The sequence below is a fragment of the Phaethon lepturus genome, unplaced genomic scaffold (genome assembly GCF_000687285.1).
Source record: "Phaethon lepturus isolate BGI_N335 unplaced genomic scaffold, ASM68728v1 scaffold21190, whole genome shotgun sequence".
Classification (NCBI taxonomy): domain Eukaryota; kingdom Metazoa; phylum Chordata; class Aves; order Phaethontiformes; family Phaethontidae; genus Phaethon; species Phaethon lepturus.
The window spans coordinates 3,867-22,400 of record NW_010511458.1 but is presented as its reverse complement, the minus strand read 5'-3'; the positions used below and the strand labels follow the sequence as shown (position 1 = coordinate 22,400).

The window sequence follows — 18,534 nt, the reverse complement described above, 5'->3', positions numbered from 1 at the left end:
ACTGCATGAACTGCAACTTCATCAGCAAATTTCTGAACGTCATTTCAGTGAGGCATGCGCTGTTAAAGAGAGCACGGGTTTCTAAATTTCAAGCCAACTAGACTTTAAAATACGTTCACTTTCATAGCTTAGAATCAGAACAAACCATGTCCAAACTACATATTCAAATTTTTATAAAAATTAAGGTTTAACATTTATTTTACATCTAGCTTTCCACATCCATGTGGCGACAAGGAATCAGAATGTACATAACTATAAGCAGTGCAAAAGTGGTGCCAGTGCGAAGTCACAGATGCACAATAAAGTGATAGTACAAGACTAGAGAAAATGAAGCTATGGATGTTAAGAATGGAGACAAAAAAAAATATCAAACAAGGAAAAATATGAAGGAAGAGGGCAGGAAAGAGGAGAGTCGGATGTTTAATAATGCCCTTGTTGCTGCAAAGATAAACTAATGGCACAAGACAATGTTTCTTGTAGAACAAAAATCCAATAGCAATGAATCTTTATTCACGTTTAGTCACCTGACATGAGGAAAGTGTCTGTTGCGTTAAAATAGTCATCAATGGAAATGGCAGCATGGCTGAACAAGTCCTTTTCAATGGTAATGAACATCCCACATAGTAAAGTCACTTCAACACAGCCTCATGACAATTCCCACATCAAAACAGTACTTTATTTTATAATTTTTTTGCCTCATCATTACTCCCACATTAAGATCTTTCAGCTGTCAAGTGTACAAGGTGAAGAAAAAGGTTCTCAGTCAGCAAACACAGGTGCATCAGGAAGTATCTCCACAATACACCACTTCAGATCTGCTGGGTCCCAAGTCCTTCCTTGAACGCTGGGCTCCCAGCACCAAGTGTAGCACACTACTAAGGCTACACTACTATGTTAGCTTATTAATTCTGCATACATCAGGCCGAACAATGTGTCAACCTGCAACAGACTGAGCATTATAACTGAAAATGGCAAAAGATTCACTCTATTGAACTTTACATCATTATTTGATGTTAAACAATGAGGCAAATCCCAACAGTATATACAAAAACCAGCTTTGCTTTTACAAAAGATTTTGTTTCCCATATTGATTAATCCAGGCAGCTAACTCATTGGTTTATGCAACTTTATTGAAGAAAATAAATCAATTACTAGTAGAGCTATTAGTTGATCACTCATCCATTGACAACTTGCATCATTTATTCAGTGCTATATTAAACAGTGTTTTGGAAGACAGATTAACTAATAGCTCCAAGCCTCCTAACAAAATTTAAAGGAATTACAAAAATGTTCTTAGACCCTATTTTGGAATACAAGGGATGTTTGACTTCCAATTTCCATTCTCTGTAAAACAAGAACTGGTCATTCCTTTATTGACATGCATAAGATACATCACATTTTCTGTTCTGCTGATGCTATAGATTCAGTACCAATTCTCCAGACACATCAGTTATGAGCAAAAGTATATAGTAAAACCTCAGTTCTCTAACACTGGAAGGTTTGGAACAAGATGGATGTTGCTACAGCAATGTTACTTCTTTGATGTGAGAAAATTGAACATCCATCTCCCCTCCCCCCTTCAGGTGATATCTTCAGTATCTGTTAGAGCAGTGAGGAATGTTTGTTTTTAATCTCATAACCAAGTTAGAATGAAGACATTGGCCACATAATACACATGCTCCATTAAAAAAAAATTATGAATCTTGGGCAATTGTTCTTGTGTAACTACTTTACAGATTCTAAAAGCAGTTATTGTCCAAAGCTGGAAGAACTAAAGTCTTCTCAGATGAGCATGTGCATGAATGGAAGGAGGTAAACAAAAAATAAAAAAGATGAGGTCTGATAGGGGAGCAGCCGGATAAGAAAATCAAAAAAGGAACAGTAATTTAAAGTTTATTCCAGCTATAATGCAGGTTATTCTGACTTTAAGGTAGCATCACATGGCATACTTCTGAGTCCATTCCCGAGATATTCTGTTGTACCTGCAAACAAAACCAGGAATTGAATTAGTGTCAGCATGAAAATGGCAATTTCCTAAACAGTTAATGATTAAGTATCACTTTATCACCATCTCCCTATTCTCTTCACACTGAGAAGTCTCTTTCTATAATAAGATATACTTGAACTGAAAAATCTGAGCAAATCCCTCCCTAGACTAACTAGACTAAGTCTCTAATTTATATGAAACACTTCTAATTCAAGACAAGCAGATTTGCTAGAAGCCTGTTGTGAAAACTGCTGAAGAAGGGGAATGAGTAGAGACCACCTGGCGTGGGAGAGGCAAGGGGAGCATTTTGTTTACATATTGCCCTTAGGTAAAGATTACAGAGTATCACATGCCATAAGTAAACATTACTTGGTTAATAGTATCACTGGATACAAAATGTCATATTTCCCATTTAGGAGTAAAACACCACTAAGCATTTCTTCACACCTAATACTCTCTTTCCATATGAATACACTGCTCAAACCATTTTTTAAAAAGGACATTAAAACAATATTTAAGTACACTACTTCCACAGGAATTGAACTGACAATTAGTTTATATATTTAACTCCATGCTTGTCGGTAAGAAGTTAATTTTCAACGATACAAGCAAAACATAATCCCCATACATTTTTCTAGTTTATACATAGAAGACAGACACTGATGAATAATAAAAAGTTAAAATTTGGATTGTCTAAATTCACCTATGTCTGTGCATGAGGTCTCACTACAGGGAATCACTTTTAATGAAATTCTGACAAAATCTGGGTAAATACTTACCAGAACAAGTTGACAAGTTGGCTCAAAGCTTGATAATTATTTTATACTTTTTTTTTTTTTTTTTTTTTGCCATGCAAGAGCAGTATCTGTGAGAAATAGTGACTAGCCAATACATTTCACACTAACCACAGATCAAGCTGTTAAATATCCAAGTTCAGTAACTGGTGCATCCATTATCTGTTAGTTAATCCAGTGCCTAGAGCATGCAGCACCCAAGTGCTGACAAGTTTCCATTTTGTTAAATGCACTATAATGTGCAGATATTCTTACCCTACAGCATAGCGTATTTCTCTGTCCACTCTCTTGCTAACCTATTGTACCTAATTGGACAAGTATATTTAGCATTAATATATTTATATTAAAAAAACAGTCTACTTTGTATAAGTCTATCTGTGCAAAATGTTCAAAACACGTAAGAAAAAACCACCTTGTTTCAACACAGATAGTAAAAAAATTATGAAGCCTTTTTTCAAGGGGAGCACGGAAATTAAAGGCCAAGCTGCTACCAAAAGAAAGCACCAAAATAACAAAGTTATCTTCTCCTCAATATCAAGATCTAACTGTATCCTATTTATGCACGGTAATAAAAACAAAAACTGGGCAATACATACTTTAAAATACTGCCATGCATACAAGAAAAAGAGTCTCCTTCACCCAGAACTACAAAGATACTAAGCCCCTTTGTTTTTAAATTATGCGCTACCAAGAATAGGTGGTACTTCGACACAAAAATTCTCTCTATCCCAGATCTTCACGAAAGGCTCACTCAACACAATTGCGGTCTGACAACGTACTCTTACAAAGTCTGTTACAGTATTAGCCTTGCGCAACTCTGTACTTACTTGTCTCTGTCTGTTTTATAGATACGTGCAATCTCTGGCACTAGTGGGTCATCTGGATTTGGATCACATAACAGTGAACAAATGGATAAGAGAACTGTAAAAAAAAAAAAGAATTCTCTATAGCAGAGCAGGAGCAACAATCTCAGAAACAATGGAGCGCAGATCTTTGCATTAGCACAAAGTCGGCACAAGGCGAGAACCTAACAAGCCTTCTCCTGGTTACGGCCCAAATAAATTTGTAACCCACTCCGAATAAAAAGCCCAGAATGACTTAAAATTTTGTTTGTAAGAACAATTTGTTTCGTATTTCCCAATACTTACAGCTGTCAGTAAGCACACACGAGAACAGCACTGTTGTCCCCTGCACTATGATGCAATGTAGCAGCCAAAAAGAGCACGTTATGTATTCTGATGACCAGCACATTCCACGGCTTTAATCACTAAAACTAGAACTTCTTCACCTTTTTTTTTTTTTTTAAATCAGACTGAATTCTGTCTCTGTGTATGTAAGGTAGCAATAACCTGGTCAGCACTGATAAATCTACACATGTGGAATAACACTGTTGCAGGCAGCTACGAGGAGTTCATCCTCTCACAGCAGCTTTGAAAGGAAAACAATAGTGACAGCATTAAAATGTAGGGAATCCACATTCAAATTACAGACCTACTCCTTGGACAGGCAGGAATTACACGTCCTATAGACAAAGGAGCACTTTGATGGATCTTTTGAAGTCACAGTGACCAGTGGCTTTGAGGCAACACAAAATTTGATTTGAGAGTTAACTGTTATTTACTATAGTAAAATGAAGCAATGCAATACAATACCAGTGCACAATGGCAGAAAGCAACATCTATCAATAACAGTTTTCTTTTATTAGTCTGCCACAGAGATATACCAGTATAACTCTGCATGTAATTCTAGACAGACTCAGTCAAAAAAACTATGCAGATTTCATTATTAAAAACTGACTTTAAATTAATATGCAAGTCTGTATCTACATGGACAGCTGCAAACGAGTAGTTTCTCAGCCTTCGCTCAAATACACTACCACAGGCCTGTTTCAATCCAAATGCTGGCAGATTCCTCTGGGACCAAGCTAGTAAGCTCTGCTAAGAATACTGAAGCAAGTAAGTGGCCAGACAAGGCCTTAAAGAGCCATGTAGCAGAATGTGTTAGAAAAAACAAATATCCATTAAAACCACAGTAAGACATCATTACCAAATTGGCGAAACACAGGCTAGAACAAGCAAGGGAAATCAAGAGACGGGTAAGAACTCGAGACAATCAAATCTAAAAGCAGAGTATTCAATACAAGATGGAAACATTTCTCCTTCACAAAAGTTACCTTTAGAAATAGTTAAAGCAGGAGACCACTGTGATCTTAGAATATCAAGACAAATGCTGCCATTACTGTTAATATTTGGATGATAGATTCTTGTTGTAAATGCAACCTGCAACAACAACAAAAAAAAAAGAAGACTGTGTTTCGGTCTCTGATGACAATGACGTTACCCTTCTCAGTCAGGCTATTAGTCAACTCAATTTACTCTAAAAGAAAAGGATTAAGCAGTTAAACTGCATCAAACTCGTGGAAATGCACCCAAGCCACAACCTCTCAGTTTCCAATTACCAGGCACTCTATTTCAAACAGACACAGGACAAATACGAGGCTACGTTTTAATCACAGGTGCCTGTATCATGATGAAGACACTCAACAGAAGTGCCTGAACCACAGAAAACTGCTATCACAGAGCTAAAGAACTTCAAACATTGCGGTCACTCCAACTGTGCACTTTCACATTGACTGAAATTTGGAAGACAATGCTAGCAGCTGATAAAGCTACAAAAAAGCAGATTTTGCAATTACTGCCAAATTCAAACAGATACCATCTTCACTGATTTTAGGTACTCAGCAAGTTAATCCCTATCCATAGTGTCACATTCCTATAGACGAACCCAAACAGCTACACTGTAATACTGGACAGCCCCCTCAGCAAGAATTCTACTATAGTAACACACAGCTAATGAATTTTCCTATCAATTAAGAAAAACAGAAATAAAATCAAACATCATTCCAAGACATTCAAAACTCACATATATGAGTTTGCTCCTAAAATAAGTTAACGCACACATTCTTGTGGTAGTCAGAGAGGGACCTTGCTATCTAATATACTGTAAGAATGCATGAAAAGAAGTGAGAACTTGACAGTATTGCAACACAGATGCTGACAACTTCTGTCCTTTACTCGGTTCTTTAAAGAGCACTAATTTCACAAATGAGAAAGCAATGCCCTTACCTTAGGTGGTTTGAAAGGGTAGTCTGTAGGAAAGTGAATTGTCAAGAAGAATACACCACCCTGATATGGACTGTCATTCTGTCAAAGGAAACAAATAATTCTCTTATTATCATCTTTAGGACTAAGTATCACTGAAGATGTTTTTAAATAAGTAAAAGGAGAGGACATTTGTTTAAACAACTGAACCGTTTAATCCACCAATACAAAAGAGATGTAATTAAAATGCGGTTACTACTTCCTAAGGTAAGTGATACAGAACACATACAAGTCACTTTCTGCATAGACCTCTCCGATCTGATGCTTCACAGAAAACAGCTTCTCTGACAATCCACTCAGGAAAACTTGGCAAAAGCATCCAAACGCCTCTCAGACTGCTCCAAGAAATAATGTTAACAGAGTGGGGGTCCTGTCAGGTTGAAAAAGCTCAAGTTCAAATAAACTCAGTTGGAGTTTATTTGTTACGACCACCCAAGTTTACAGTGGCCACGGACAGCTCTAAGGGCCTCTCATTCCGTCCTAAGTTCTGTCCTTGGCTTAGATGTTGCTCAGCCCTGCAGAAAACCTACGAATACACAGCTAACTCCTCGCTCCTTGCAAAAACCCTCCACCCTACCAGCACCACTAAACAACAACAAAAAAACTCCTCAGCAAGATTCAAGTGAATTCTTCGTCCTCTTCTGCATTAGAAATTCACTGGAATCTAGTATGGAGGAGTATTTTACATTTCCCTGCTCCAAGTAAACAATTATGCGGGTAATTCATTCACGCGTTAACTATTAGCAGTAAAGCAACATGTGGAAGTAAGAAAGCTGATAATAAGTAGAGAATAAATGGAGTGACTAAACAGGGATTGCCTAAGTTACTAGAAGAAATATGTAAAAAGTTTTACTTGAAACTATAACTAAATTTCTGAAATAGAGCTAACAATTTCATTCTTTAATCTGAAGACTACAGTGCTTTTAATTCCAGATTCAGGGATAGGGAAAATTAATTTGAGACACACAAGTACACTTCTGAATTATTTGTAAATTGAATTTTCATATTAATTGCAAGAACATTTCATCAATGTAAGGAAATAACTACATCTTACTTAGTTAAATATCAGAAAATTATATTCTGCAACACAAGACAAGGGACTCAAACCTGAAAATGCATAGGTTATACCCTATCCAATCTCTGCTGAAAACCTAGCAATCAAGATACAACCTCTTGTATTTGGCCAAAAGATGCTTATGTAAGGCTTTGAGGAGCCAGAAAGCAACCCTTTTACTGCACATACTCTGGGGATCAATTTTAGCAGTTACAGAAACCCCTCTTAGAATGTGTTAAACCAATGCAAGCTCTCTTACATCTAGCTAAGAAAATCACAGCCTGTATAATATCCTGTCGCAGAGGTGGAAGGCCAGGTGATTAGTTCTACAGTCTTCATCTGTTATTAAAGGCACTAAGCAACACCACAGCAGCGCTAAACTACTAACACCACACTTCTGCCAAGATACTGCCCAAGCTTGAAACAGGAATGCAAACCTTTCGACACCACAAAAACCATATGGGAAAAAAGGAGCTGTACGTTATTAACCAGAAGGGGAAACTAAAAATAATAATCCCAATTTAAATCCAACTGATCTTTAATACCCTATGACCATGCAGACACCAGCCACATAAAACCATACTCAGTATAGTGTAGAACATTCCTTGCCATTTAAGCATGAATACAGCTATTAAACAATTTTATCTTTTTGAAGCACCTAGTTACAGTCAATGAGGACCAGGGACTTTGGAATGGAGAGCCATTTTTCCAGTCAGGTGAACCTCTAATAAGTACATTTTCCACAGCAATCTCCTAAAACCACACTTGTAGCTATATATAAAGTCAGGGCAATTCAGCATCACTCATATTTAATTCCTACTCTGCAGCCTCACTGGAAGCATCACCTTGATGCTGCAGGTCTACTGGCATCCAGTATTTGCCTTCTCAAGTTACAGAAGGTTTTGTTTTCTAAAGATAGATAACCAGCCCTGAAAACTCCAGATGTCAAGTGTTTGCAGGTTACCTTTTCAGTAAAGGCAAACATTTGCCTTCTTTTATCAAGGAAAAAGTCACTTTCAGGTTTCAGATGCTTACTGAACATTTAATACAGATTTCCTTTCCTCCAGTCATAACTGGAACCTCACATCTCAGCCATTTTTTCCCTTCTTTTTCTAAAATTATTCAAGATCTCACTACATGACACCAAACCAAACAAGGATTCCCTGATCTGTTCTAAGATTTCTAAGATCCACACAAAAGCATCCCAATTAATTCCTGACTCTGGGACCAGCTCCTAGTACAAAGTTTAGAAAAAGTTAAATGCAAACAAAGTTTCTAGATATCAAATGATAATGCCTAACATTGCTCTAGGATTATCTCAGCTGAAATACATGCCCTCATAAAACATTCCAGCAATAAACTAAGCAGACTAATTCCCCCCCACCCTTCATCTTCCATTACTGTAAGGAGTACTTCTAGAACTAAAGCCTAATAATGGGAGTTAAAAAACCTGAAATAAAAACTTTCACAGTTTCCTCCTCAATAAGAACTACTAGTTTAATATTACATCACAAGAATTAAAATACTTACAGGTCCCATAATTGTGGCTTGCCAATGAAACACTACAAAAGAAAAACTCCGCATTATTATCTATGCATGACATGCTTTGAGTTAGCAGAGCGAAACATAAAACTTAAAGTTACTTATGAACACTGTGCTGGAGGATCACGGGCTAAGTCACTAAGTTCCTTTAGGAAAAAAAGAACAAAAAAACCAAAACACTGTTCAGAGAAGGAACGCTAATGAACTCAGTCATTTTCACTTCATGTCCAGTAAAAACTTTTACAGTTTCTCCATATACAAACACAGAAGAATGTGCAATAACAACTGTTGGAACCACTAGATCAGTATCAAAAATGTCTTTAGAAAAGACAACCACCAAAACCAGCTATGAAGGTAAGAAGCCACAGACACTATGCTTTTCCAAATAAATATCTACTGTGAAGACACCCCTGCTGAAGAAGGGACAGAAAGGAGAGCAGGACACAGAGCCTGAAATAGGCAATCTAACCACTATCTGATCAAGATTCTCAAGGATTCAGTCTTAGCTAAAGAAGCCTGCAGTGGGAAGAGAGAAAGCTATTGATAAGTCTTCATGAAACTGAAAGCACTATGTATGTAACATCTGACATTAAAACTCAGAACAGAAAAAAAAAAACAAACCACCCAACACACAAATTCAGTTTCATTTTCCCCACTACCTCCAGCAGGGATATATCTTGCTTTGATTAAAGTAGACAGGAAAATTAGAAGAGGCTGACAAGTGTTCGAATCAGGCAAAATACCTGTATTTTTTATTTTAAAATTCACATTTAACATAATTATGCCCTTAGAATTCTGAATAACTGAACTGCAGAAACAGTTCCTCCCTTCCCCCATTACACAGGGAACGAAAACAGAAACTTCAGATGGAAGATTCCTTGTATAGTATCAAGATTGCTGTGATGAATCAAAGCAGCTCAGCATTAGTTTGTTCAAACGTTCCACAAGTTACTTGTTTGGACAGTGTCTTTTAAAATTAAATTTATACTTTCAGTTGAAGTATGTAACAGATACTGTTCTCTCTGCTCTCTTTAGAGTATAAAAATGGCTTCAGGAGCTTCCATAAATCTGCACTTGTCCAAGTATCAAAGAAGTCATGAGAAAAGGGAAAACTCAGTCCCTCTCCCATATACCAACAGTTGCACACAAGTTACTTTGCTACAAGCCTATACAAGCCATTAAAACAAGAACTTTCTATTACTTTGTCAGACATTTAAGAAACCCAGGCATACCTATTATGCTGGAAACACACGCATATTTGGACCAGACAGCTAACTGTCTTGCCTGGGAAGATCCTAATGTACATCCTCTCAGTTTCACAAATTCTGGACTTGATAAAAATTTATTAAGTGTAAGCCAACACAACATGAGGGAAAAAAAGAATTTACATTCCCTGTAATTTAAGCACCTTGTTCTTTGTTAAAATGATAGTTCCTGCAAACAGAGAGAGAATAACACTAGTTCAACATGTAGAATTCTATAAATTCAAAAAAATCCCATATTCCAAGAAAACTTAGTCCTGCATTTCCTATCCCTACACATGCTAATTTTGATTAACTTTCCAATTAACCAGATTTCAGTTTTGCACTGCAATCAGACTGTTTTGTAAAATGGAATTGTATCAGTTAACATTATGGATCATTTCCCTGCTGCTGTTACTTATTCTGAAATATCACTTACTAGGTCCATGCATTGTTCAGCACCCTCCAGAAAAATTTGCCAAGTTAGATTTATATTACCCACGTAAAGGCAAACAAGAAATGTAGAAGAACCTTCAGATAGAAAGCTTTTTTAATTTTCAGGGTTTTCTTCCATTTAACAAATACATCAAGTTTTGTTAATCAAGCTTATTTCTCATCTCCAAAATCTGAGAGAAAAAAAAAAGATATTTTGTCCCTTAAAATAAGCTGTAGCAAAAGAATAAGCAGAAAGACACAAATGTTACTTTTTTAAAGTAGTTGTGTAGTCATTACTGGATTAGTTTATTTAATTAATCAAAGGAAAGATGATCAGATCCTATCTTTTTAAAACTATCACAGGGACTAACTATGAAAAGACTCTTCATGCAGTTTATGAAATTACAAAAATAAGTAGCATGAAGACAAGGACAAGAAAAGATCAGCATAAAGTGAACTGTCAGAGGTATGTGCATTACACTAGACAGCTCTTCAAAAGGTACTACTATCTTCAGAGAAACAAGACATCAGCACTCAAGATAAAAGTAAGTTACTTTAACACAGCAGGAACATTAGAGTATATAAAAATAATTCAGCCAGGAAAGGCAAATATAAGTAGGATTGAACACGTAAGACTAATATTAAATTTAACAAGTTCTGGTGAAAAATGTGTGCAAAACCCCCTTCAGTAATATTAAGACTAATTTACAAGCTGAAACACATGACAGTTAATATTCCAGTCTCCAGTCCTTTCAAGATGCATGTCCATACAGAGTTACCCCTTTTAACCACATGAACTGTTCTAGAGAACAAACAAACATGGATTTCCATAAGCTAAAGGTCTAAAGTTTTGTCCGGCCCAAAACACATCAGTAAAAAACCCAATTGTGCTAAACAAAGCAGTTCAAAATACAGATAAGGTTCGGAACACATGATACACTACTTAGCATTTCAACCACAGAGAAAGTAATTCACGCACTAAATTCATCAAGAACAAAAGCTGAGGTGGCACACGTTCTTCTATTTGCTTCTTTTAGGTACTATGGTCAGAAGACTAAAGTTTCTAGTAAAGCTGTTTGCTTCAGCGGAGTGTGAAGTGTTGTGGAAGAACTGAGGCAAACATGAAACAACCACCAGCAAGCTTTGCCCACTTACAGGAACACCAGACCTATTCCACCTCCCTGTTAAGTGTGCGAAAAATTCACATCTACGCAAAAGGAGGGAGGCTTTTTGCAACAAGGGAGCAGAAAGTCCTCTCCGTGTAACTTTAAAAAGTGCCTTTTGAAAGCGACAACTTTGCTGAATCCAACAGCCAAACTGGAATAACTGGAAACCAAACAAGCAGAGACACATGGGCTGTGATATTTGGAGCGCAGTTGAAGCATTTCATTCAAGGAAAAGGAGGAGCTTTTTTTTTTTTTTTAAAAAAAAAAAGCTTCCCACTCAGCAGCAGAAACAGAAACTGACCTTCCTTCTCAGCTTAGCAATCAACTATTCTATTACAGGAAAATGTTTAATCTGAAAAATATTTCTGACATCAAAACTAAGCATCATAATTTCCATGAGCTGATTAAAAAAACAATTTTTAAGAAATCGGCTCATAATTGTTGCCCTGCTTTCACCCATTTCTCACCAAGATGGTAAAGACCACATTAAGTTTCATTTTACAAAGTAGAGTTTAACTAGTATTTTAGAGTTTAACTAGTATTTTTGACTTAAAAAATGTTCCCAAGCATTGTTCTGTAAAATTTCCACATATGAAGGCTTTATGCTTCTAATATTCCTTCTATCTCCAATTTTGCTTCTTTTTGTTTACATTCAGTTTGAGTAGTGCTTTGCTTTGTCAAGAGGTACTAAGCTACATCCCAAACTTTCTTAAAAAAACAAAAGTCCCCAAAGTAGAACACATGTTTTCCTGGAGTTAGCTGCTATAGTTTTTCACTTTACAGGTGGCTTAAGGAAAAAAAAAAATTCCCAAGAAGCAAATTCCAAAGACTTTACATAGAAACAATAAGCCGAATTTGGTTCAGAGTGATGTGTTATATGCCTATCGGAAAGGATTAGTCTTGAATTACAACTGCGACTAGTAGTCTCTGGCACTGCCAGAGGTTTCCATTGTAGCTCCAGTGTATCACCATTTCTGTGTCCTAGTTTCCAAATATAAAGTTGTGATGGTTCCTACCTCTCCACAAGGATGATTAGTCACTTAGCATTTTACAGATTTAAACACTGTTTAAGGAGTAAGCACCAATGCTACTACAATGTACAATTTTGCAACCGAGTTTTGGAAAACTGAGAGATAATGGGAAACACAGCAACACTATCCATCACTGCAACAGACAGACATGCTTTAACACAAATTCAGCACCATGTTCTTCTGCCACTTTCACATGAAGCCTGTAGCAACATGTAGTTTTATTGGTGAAACAGCCCCATTCTTAATCTTCTCTCTTCTGTTTCTCTACAAATTAATCAAAAAGCTAACCAACACAAATGAGTACTTACAAGAAAAAAATGCTTATAAAAGCAAATTAATCTGCTCGTTTTGCACAAATATAACCATAAGTAACATAGAAAATATGGCTTATGCATCAAGTGATGATTCAAAACATTGACATGCGAGTGTGAATGCAGGACTATGATCCTATTATAAACCACAAAAGTGTCATCATTCTTTTTTTTTTTTTTGACAGAAAAGCTGCTAAAAAAATCTCCTCTCTAACAGCTATTTAAAAGACTACAGAAGTCATTTAAATGATGAAGAAAATCTAAAGAATGACAAAGGATACCTCATCCAAATATGCAGGAGCAAGACGGTGAAGGAAAATATTTAAGGAAACTAGTTGCTTTTCTCACAGAAGTTTTCAGGTCTCAGCAAACTCAGTAAGAAATGACAGCCTGATACCTACCAAGCTGCCTTCTTGCAAGGTACCAAGTAGGGCAGCATCAATGTCAGCTCCTTTTCTTCTCATTTGTCAGAATTCATACTCCCTGTGGCACAACTGCTACATTTTTCTAGTTTAAGCTGGAAATAGCCAGGGCTTATTTTTAATGATAGTAGCAGCTGACTTAAATACAGACTGACAGAAGATCACTCCCACTAGAGTAACAGAAGATCACTCATTTTTCTCCACAGGCATAAACTCACAGATTTAATATTTGTTAGTAACACAATTATTTGTTAAAATCATATATTGTAGCTTTCTGACTTGTAGTCAAGGAAGCATAGTGGAAGAAATGGGGTTAATTTGCTTTAAGTTTCCAGCCAATAACTCATTCTACATTGGAGGGCATGAAAGGTGATATGCAGTTAAATCAGAAGTTTAAATTAAAAAAAAAAAAGAAAAAAAAATCACTCTATGTCAAACAAAAAAATCAACATTTAATAATTTGAATGCTTGTCTAATGTTGTCTGTGTCAAACAGGATATTTCCAACTGTAAGCATCCAAAAATTCATCACTGCATTAGTCTTACTCATTAGCTCACAGCTGAAAACAGCTTTAAAGAAGGAAGGATTGGAAGCAGCTATAAAGGGAGGGGAAGAACATTTAAGCCTGTTTGAAGATTAAGAAGTGTCAACCAGCAAAGAACTACTGCCTCATCCCACACACCTGCATTTGCAACATTAATTTCAGCATGAAAATTAATTACCCCTGGAAGCAGAAAATAACAGTTTGAAAGAACACTAAATGTGGATTTCTGAGCTGAATAAGAAAGCAATGGCACAATACACATCACAAGACAAGTGTAACCAGAAGAAAATTATCAGTTTCAAACAGGCTGGCCTTTCGGCTAACACTTAATAAATGGATAAAAACAATGTATAATGACAGTGCATAATACAGAAAGATGTAGGTTCCCTGTTGCTTTAAAAAAAAAGAGGACATTAGAGCAAATATGCAGAGAAAACACATGAACAGCAGTCACAGAAAACAGCGACAGACAATAGCACAGAAACCCAAACCATGACCAGAAATTAACAGTTGTGACTGTCCCTATCTTGACTGTTCTGCTTGTTCTATTTTTCATTTCTCAAGCCTTTAGTACTAAATTTTTCAGGCTACACACTGCATATTGTTTGTACAATATCTAGCAACAATATCTAATGGTATATTAAAAGACAAACATAGAAATATTCATGTTTTAAACCTCACACTCAAAGGAAGGAAATGCCAGACTGCTGTGCAACTGTACTTAAGTAATTTTGTGTGCTTTGACTGTGATATAAACTACTCTGATGACTACACGCTATCTTTTCAAAGAACCTACCTTTCAGTACAGAAGCCCTTTGTGAATGAGACTATTGTCTACAGCTCTTCTCATCTGTTCTGAAATTTGGAAGGTTTACAATGTAGGCAAAGGTTTTCCGAGTTTCAGAGTTACGGCAGCTAAAATGGCTCTCTATTGTATTCCAACCTTTTGCAGAGTTCCATCTCTAGCTGGACACATCTGAGTGGAAAAGGAGCTGGGTTACCAGCTTTGCTTTCCTGGTCATTCACTGAAGGCATTCAGAACAAAATTAGAAGAAAGGTGGCAACTACACACCTATAGCTGTGCTTTAAACTCAAAGTTATGGCTTTTTTCCCCCAAAGTGATCAAAACCCACAGCAGCTGTCTTACTCAAGATTAAGAAAATCTGACTGCTTTACACATGTCAAATCTGAGGCATTACAACAATTACCACTCCCTGAAAATAACACAGCTATTAAAACACATGCTTAGTGTAGGACGAGGGCTGTGCACATTGACTACAGCATGTCAAAGAAAACCAAGTGTCAAGTGAAGTACTGGTTAACTACCTATCCATTGAATGATAATCAAATCAAATCAATCAAATTTTAATTCTGGCATTTCCAACGTTTTGAATATTGGACCCTGAAACTTAGCATGCTCACTCAGATACTGTATTATCACTCAGAGGCTTTTCCTGCAAGAACCACACTGATCTTTGGTTCTGTAACCCAGGACTACAATGCAGTCCTCAGAGAAGAAGGTAATGAGTGTAAACGTGCACAAGAGGAGCAGTAAGATGCACCTAACTAAATGAAACAGAATGACTGGGAAACGAAGGGACCCAGTCCCTGTATTGAAACGAAATTCAATACAGACAAATGTGAAGTGATTTACTTGGAAAGAAGTTTATATTCAAGTAAGGCACTCTGGCCTTATGGCTACCACTCAGGAATGAAATTTTGGCATTGTGATAGATAATTTCACAAAAATTCTAGCTTAACACTCAATAGATGCTGGGATTTGGCAGCGTTACGCGCAAGCCTTTCAACACACAGCCCCGCAGCTTGTCAAGGACACAGTAACATGGGGGGCAACCTCAGCCACCATCAGTATTTGACACAGCAACCAGAAGCAGCATCTGTACGCGCACTGCCCTGCACTCGATGTGACAGGTCTCCTAGAGTTTGCCAACCCTACACAAACAACAACTTTGGGGACTGGTAGCATATGGGACAAATTTTTGTAGAAAGCACAAAGCAGCCTTAATTGGGCATTTAACCTCAGTAAGTCTACACTTTCCAAATAAACATGTAAGAATTCTCCATGTTCTCAAGGAAATGTATCAAAAGGAGGATCATATAACAGAAAGTTATCAAATTAGTATTCTAACAAATAACAGCACATCTGTAATCAGTGTGGTAAATTCATTGTTTAGATGTAGTCTGATATATTATTCTGAACTTTCATTATTTAACCTAATGAAATCTGAAAATCAGTTCTCCTTTTAAAAAGCTGTCTTCACCTTTACGAGTCCGTGTTTCGTATGAATCCAAAGATGCACATGAAAGCTATTGCAATATACCATAGGGGTATATTCTACGAACACAACTATGTGGGGATGATTACACTAGCTTATCTACAGCTGTACAATTACCCTATCATATTATGCTATTGTGTATCACTACCCTTCATAATGGTTCTGTGTTTTGAACAGCTAGTTGTAGAGATGCAAAGTAAAGGCCTATCTACAGGATTAGGTACAGTTACACACAAAATCAGTGCACATTGAGCCAACAGAGCATAAAAAAATATAATCAAAAACTGTTTCTGAAGTGCAGCCGCTCTTACAGTTGAGTTCAACCTCAGCCATCTAGAACACAGATGTCCACAAAGGCCTTTAAAAAGAAGAAGAAGAAAAAAAAAAAAAGATGATGAAGGAAAAAGTGTTTAAAAGCATATTTATGAACAGACTGTGACAGAATTAGGGGAATGGAAAGGGGCCATTGCTCATCTGGCAAATTGTCATTCAGGAGCAAGAAGAAATTATTCAAGGCAAGAAGAAATTAAAACTAAGGCTAAAAGGAAAAACAAAGTTTGCAGTTATCTGATTTAGAGAATTACCTGGCACTATTACTCAAACAGGCCAGCAAAGGTTGTGAAACACTGCCTTACAACAGGACGCTCATATTTACTAGAAACGTAAAAGCGCTCTTGGAAGAGCTCACAGAAGTGATGAGCACCTGGCCAACCTAACTCCAGGTAACAGAGAAAGCTCGCTATAAAGTTAACTGAGCACCTAACAAAATCCTCGTGCCCTCCATCAAGAAGACCTAAAGCACTTTAGCACGTGCATTCAGTTCGGCTTGCAACTCTGGTGTCCAGATGCTTGTGGAAAGGATTAAACATTTGTCTCCTCCTTTTTTTACTGGGCCCTAACATTTGCAAAACAGTCTGCAATCCTCCCATCTTGCTTTCTTAAAACCAGAATAAAAAAACCATCACAGTTACACTGGGAAAAAACTGCAGGAGATCTTGAATATGTCTAGCAAATATATCATGCATGTCAAAGCAATGAGGTTCAGAACAAAGGCTTCCTTTACACAAAATTTTAATACTGAAGTTTACTGTTGGTAAGAAGGCTCTGAACAATGTTTAAACAAAATAAACAAAATGCCCTCTATCTGTTTAGCTTTCAGTCCTGAATCCTGCAATGCTCTATTTGGCTCATTTTTCAGTATTAAAACTTGTCTACATCCAAGTGTTTTTACAGACAGTTGCCAAAGGCATAAACACCAATTTAAACTTGTGAATGTAATTTTAACTTTTTTTTTGCAAGGCTTCCCCAGCACAACCTACTACATTTAACGAATGAGATCAGTGACCCATAAAAAGCACACTGAAGAGAAAGCTTTTTTAAAAAAAAGCTCCTGTACTTTCCATCTAGAGTTTGAGGCATTAAATTTAGATTCAGGTTTTACAAAACTGTCCACCATATGCAACTCAACACAGTTTAAGACTCTCTTCTGATAAAGACAACTTGACAAAAAGCAACTGCATATAAAAATGCACTACCATCTGCAATCATACGTACATTCTCACTGCTGCTTTCATTTCTTACCCTATTTTATTTTTTTCTGCATATTATACCAGCAGGTTGTTATATCGCATCAGTCACAGGAGAAGACACATTCCTGTAACTCATCCTTTTCAACGCAAGCTACAGCATCTTAGCCTAAACTATCAACAGAAGTCAGCTTATACTGAGGTATCAGACCTAATGCTGAAGTGCAGACCACACGTTCCCATCTGCCACCTCTGACGCAAGGGGAGGGACCTATACAACAACACAGGGCAGACAGTTAAAGTGGCAAAACCTTAATATTTGCAACAGAAAGATTTATCAGACATCGCATTATCAATGCCCTAATCTGAATTACACAAAAGCTCTACCCTTTTCCACTCCTCCTTACCAGCTGTCACTCGACATCTCAGACAAGGTTAAGAACCTCCACCCTCTCTCTCCTTCAACAGTTCAACCCAGTGGACGCAGAGGAAACATCCATGGGTAGGGGATGATGCTGGGCTAGAGGTGGCCTCCACAAGAAACAGAGATGCCTTTGGCAAGAATCCGTTTACTGCTCTGTATTCAACAGCTGCTACTTACAGCTGTTTACATCCTTCCCTGCTCCTTTACACATTAATATGTGAGCACAAAGAAAGGCATCATGATGGTGCTTCAGAGCTGGTTACAGGCTGGGGATGCAGTTGAAGGGAGCTCATTCTGTGGAATTCTACATCAGCTCTTCAGTGAAGAAACTCACACAGGGAATAATAAAGAAAGCATTGGCTTACTTTCAAACACATCTCTAAAAGCTGGAATGATCGTAAAGAAAATGTTGGCTGGACAACCTTTTTACTCTGTACCTTATTCCACCCAAATTCTTAACATACTGGAGAACTCCATTTTTAAGGTGTGCAAGAAGTGCCCATCTAATGGAATATCGATCTCTGAAGTCCTGTAAATTACTTAAGTGAGATTACAATCCCCTTCTCCCCCCATTCCAATATACACATTTAAAGATCTAT

At 37.1% G+C, this 18,534-nt stretch overlaps 1 protein-coding gene across 2 annotated transcripts; it reads right to left on the bottom strand.

Annotated features, from left to right (window-relative positions):
• Positions 1–474: 474 nt before the first annotated feature.
• On the bottom strand, positions 475–8,580 carry LOC104615881 (ubiquitin-conjugating enzyme E2 D3). Of its 2 annotated transcripts, none has more exons than XM_010284066.1 (5): positions 8,527–8,580; positions 5,907–5,984; positions 4,955–5,060; positions 3,609–3,702; positions 475–1,982 (listed from the first exon to the last, which is right to left on the bottom strand). In XM_010284066.1, exons 1-5 carry the CDS (start codon positions 8,578–8,580, stop codon positions 1,937–1,939), a joined length of 378 nt encoding a protein of 125 aa, XP_010282368.1. In that variant the 3' UTR covers positions 475–1,936. The 2 variants fall into 2 exon arrangements, with proteins under 2 accessions (XP_010282368.1, XP_010282361.1); XM_010284059.1 differs by lacking the exon at positions 475–1,982 and adding an exon at positions 3,038–3,086.
• Between the last annotated feature and the right edge of the window lie 9,954 nt (positions 8,581–18,534).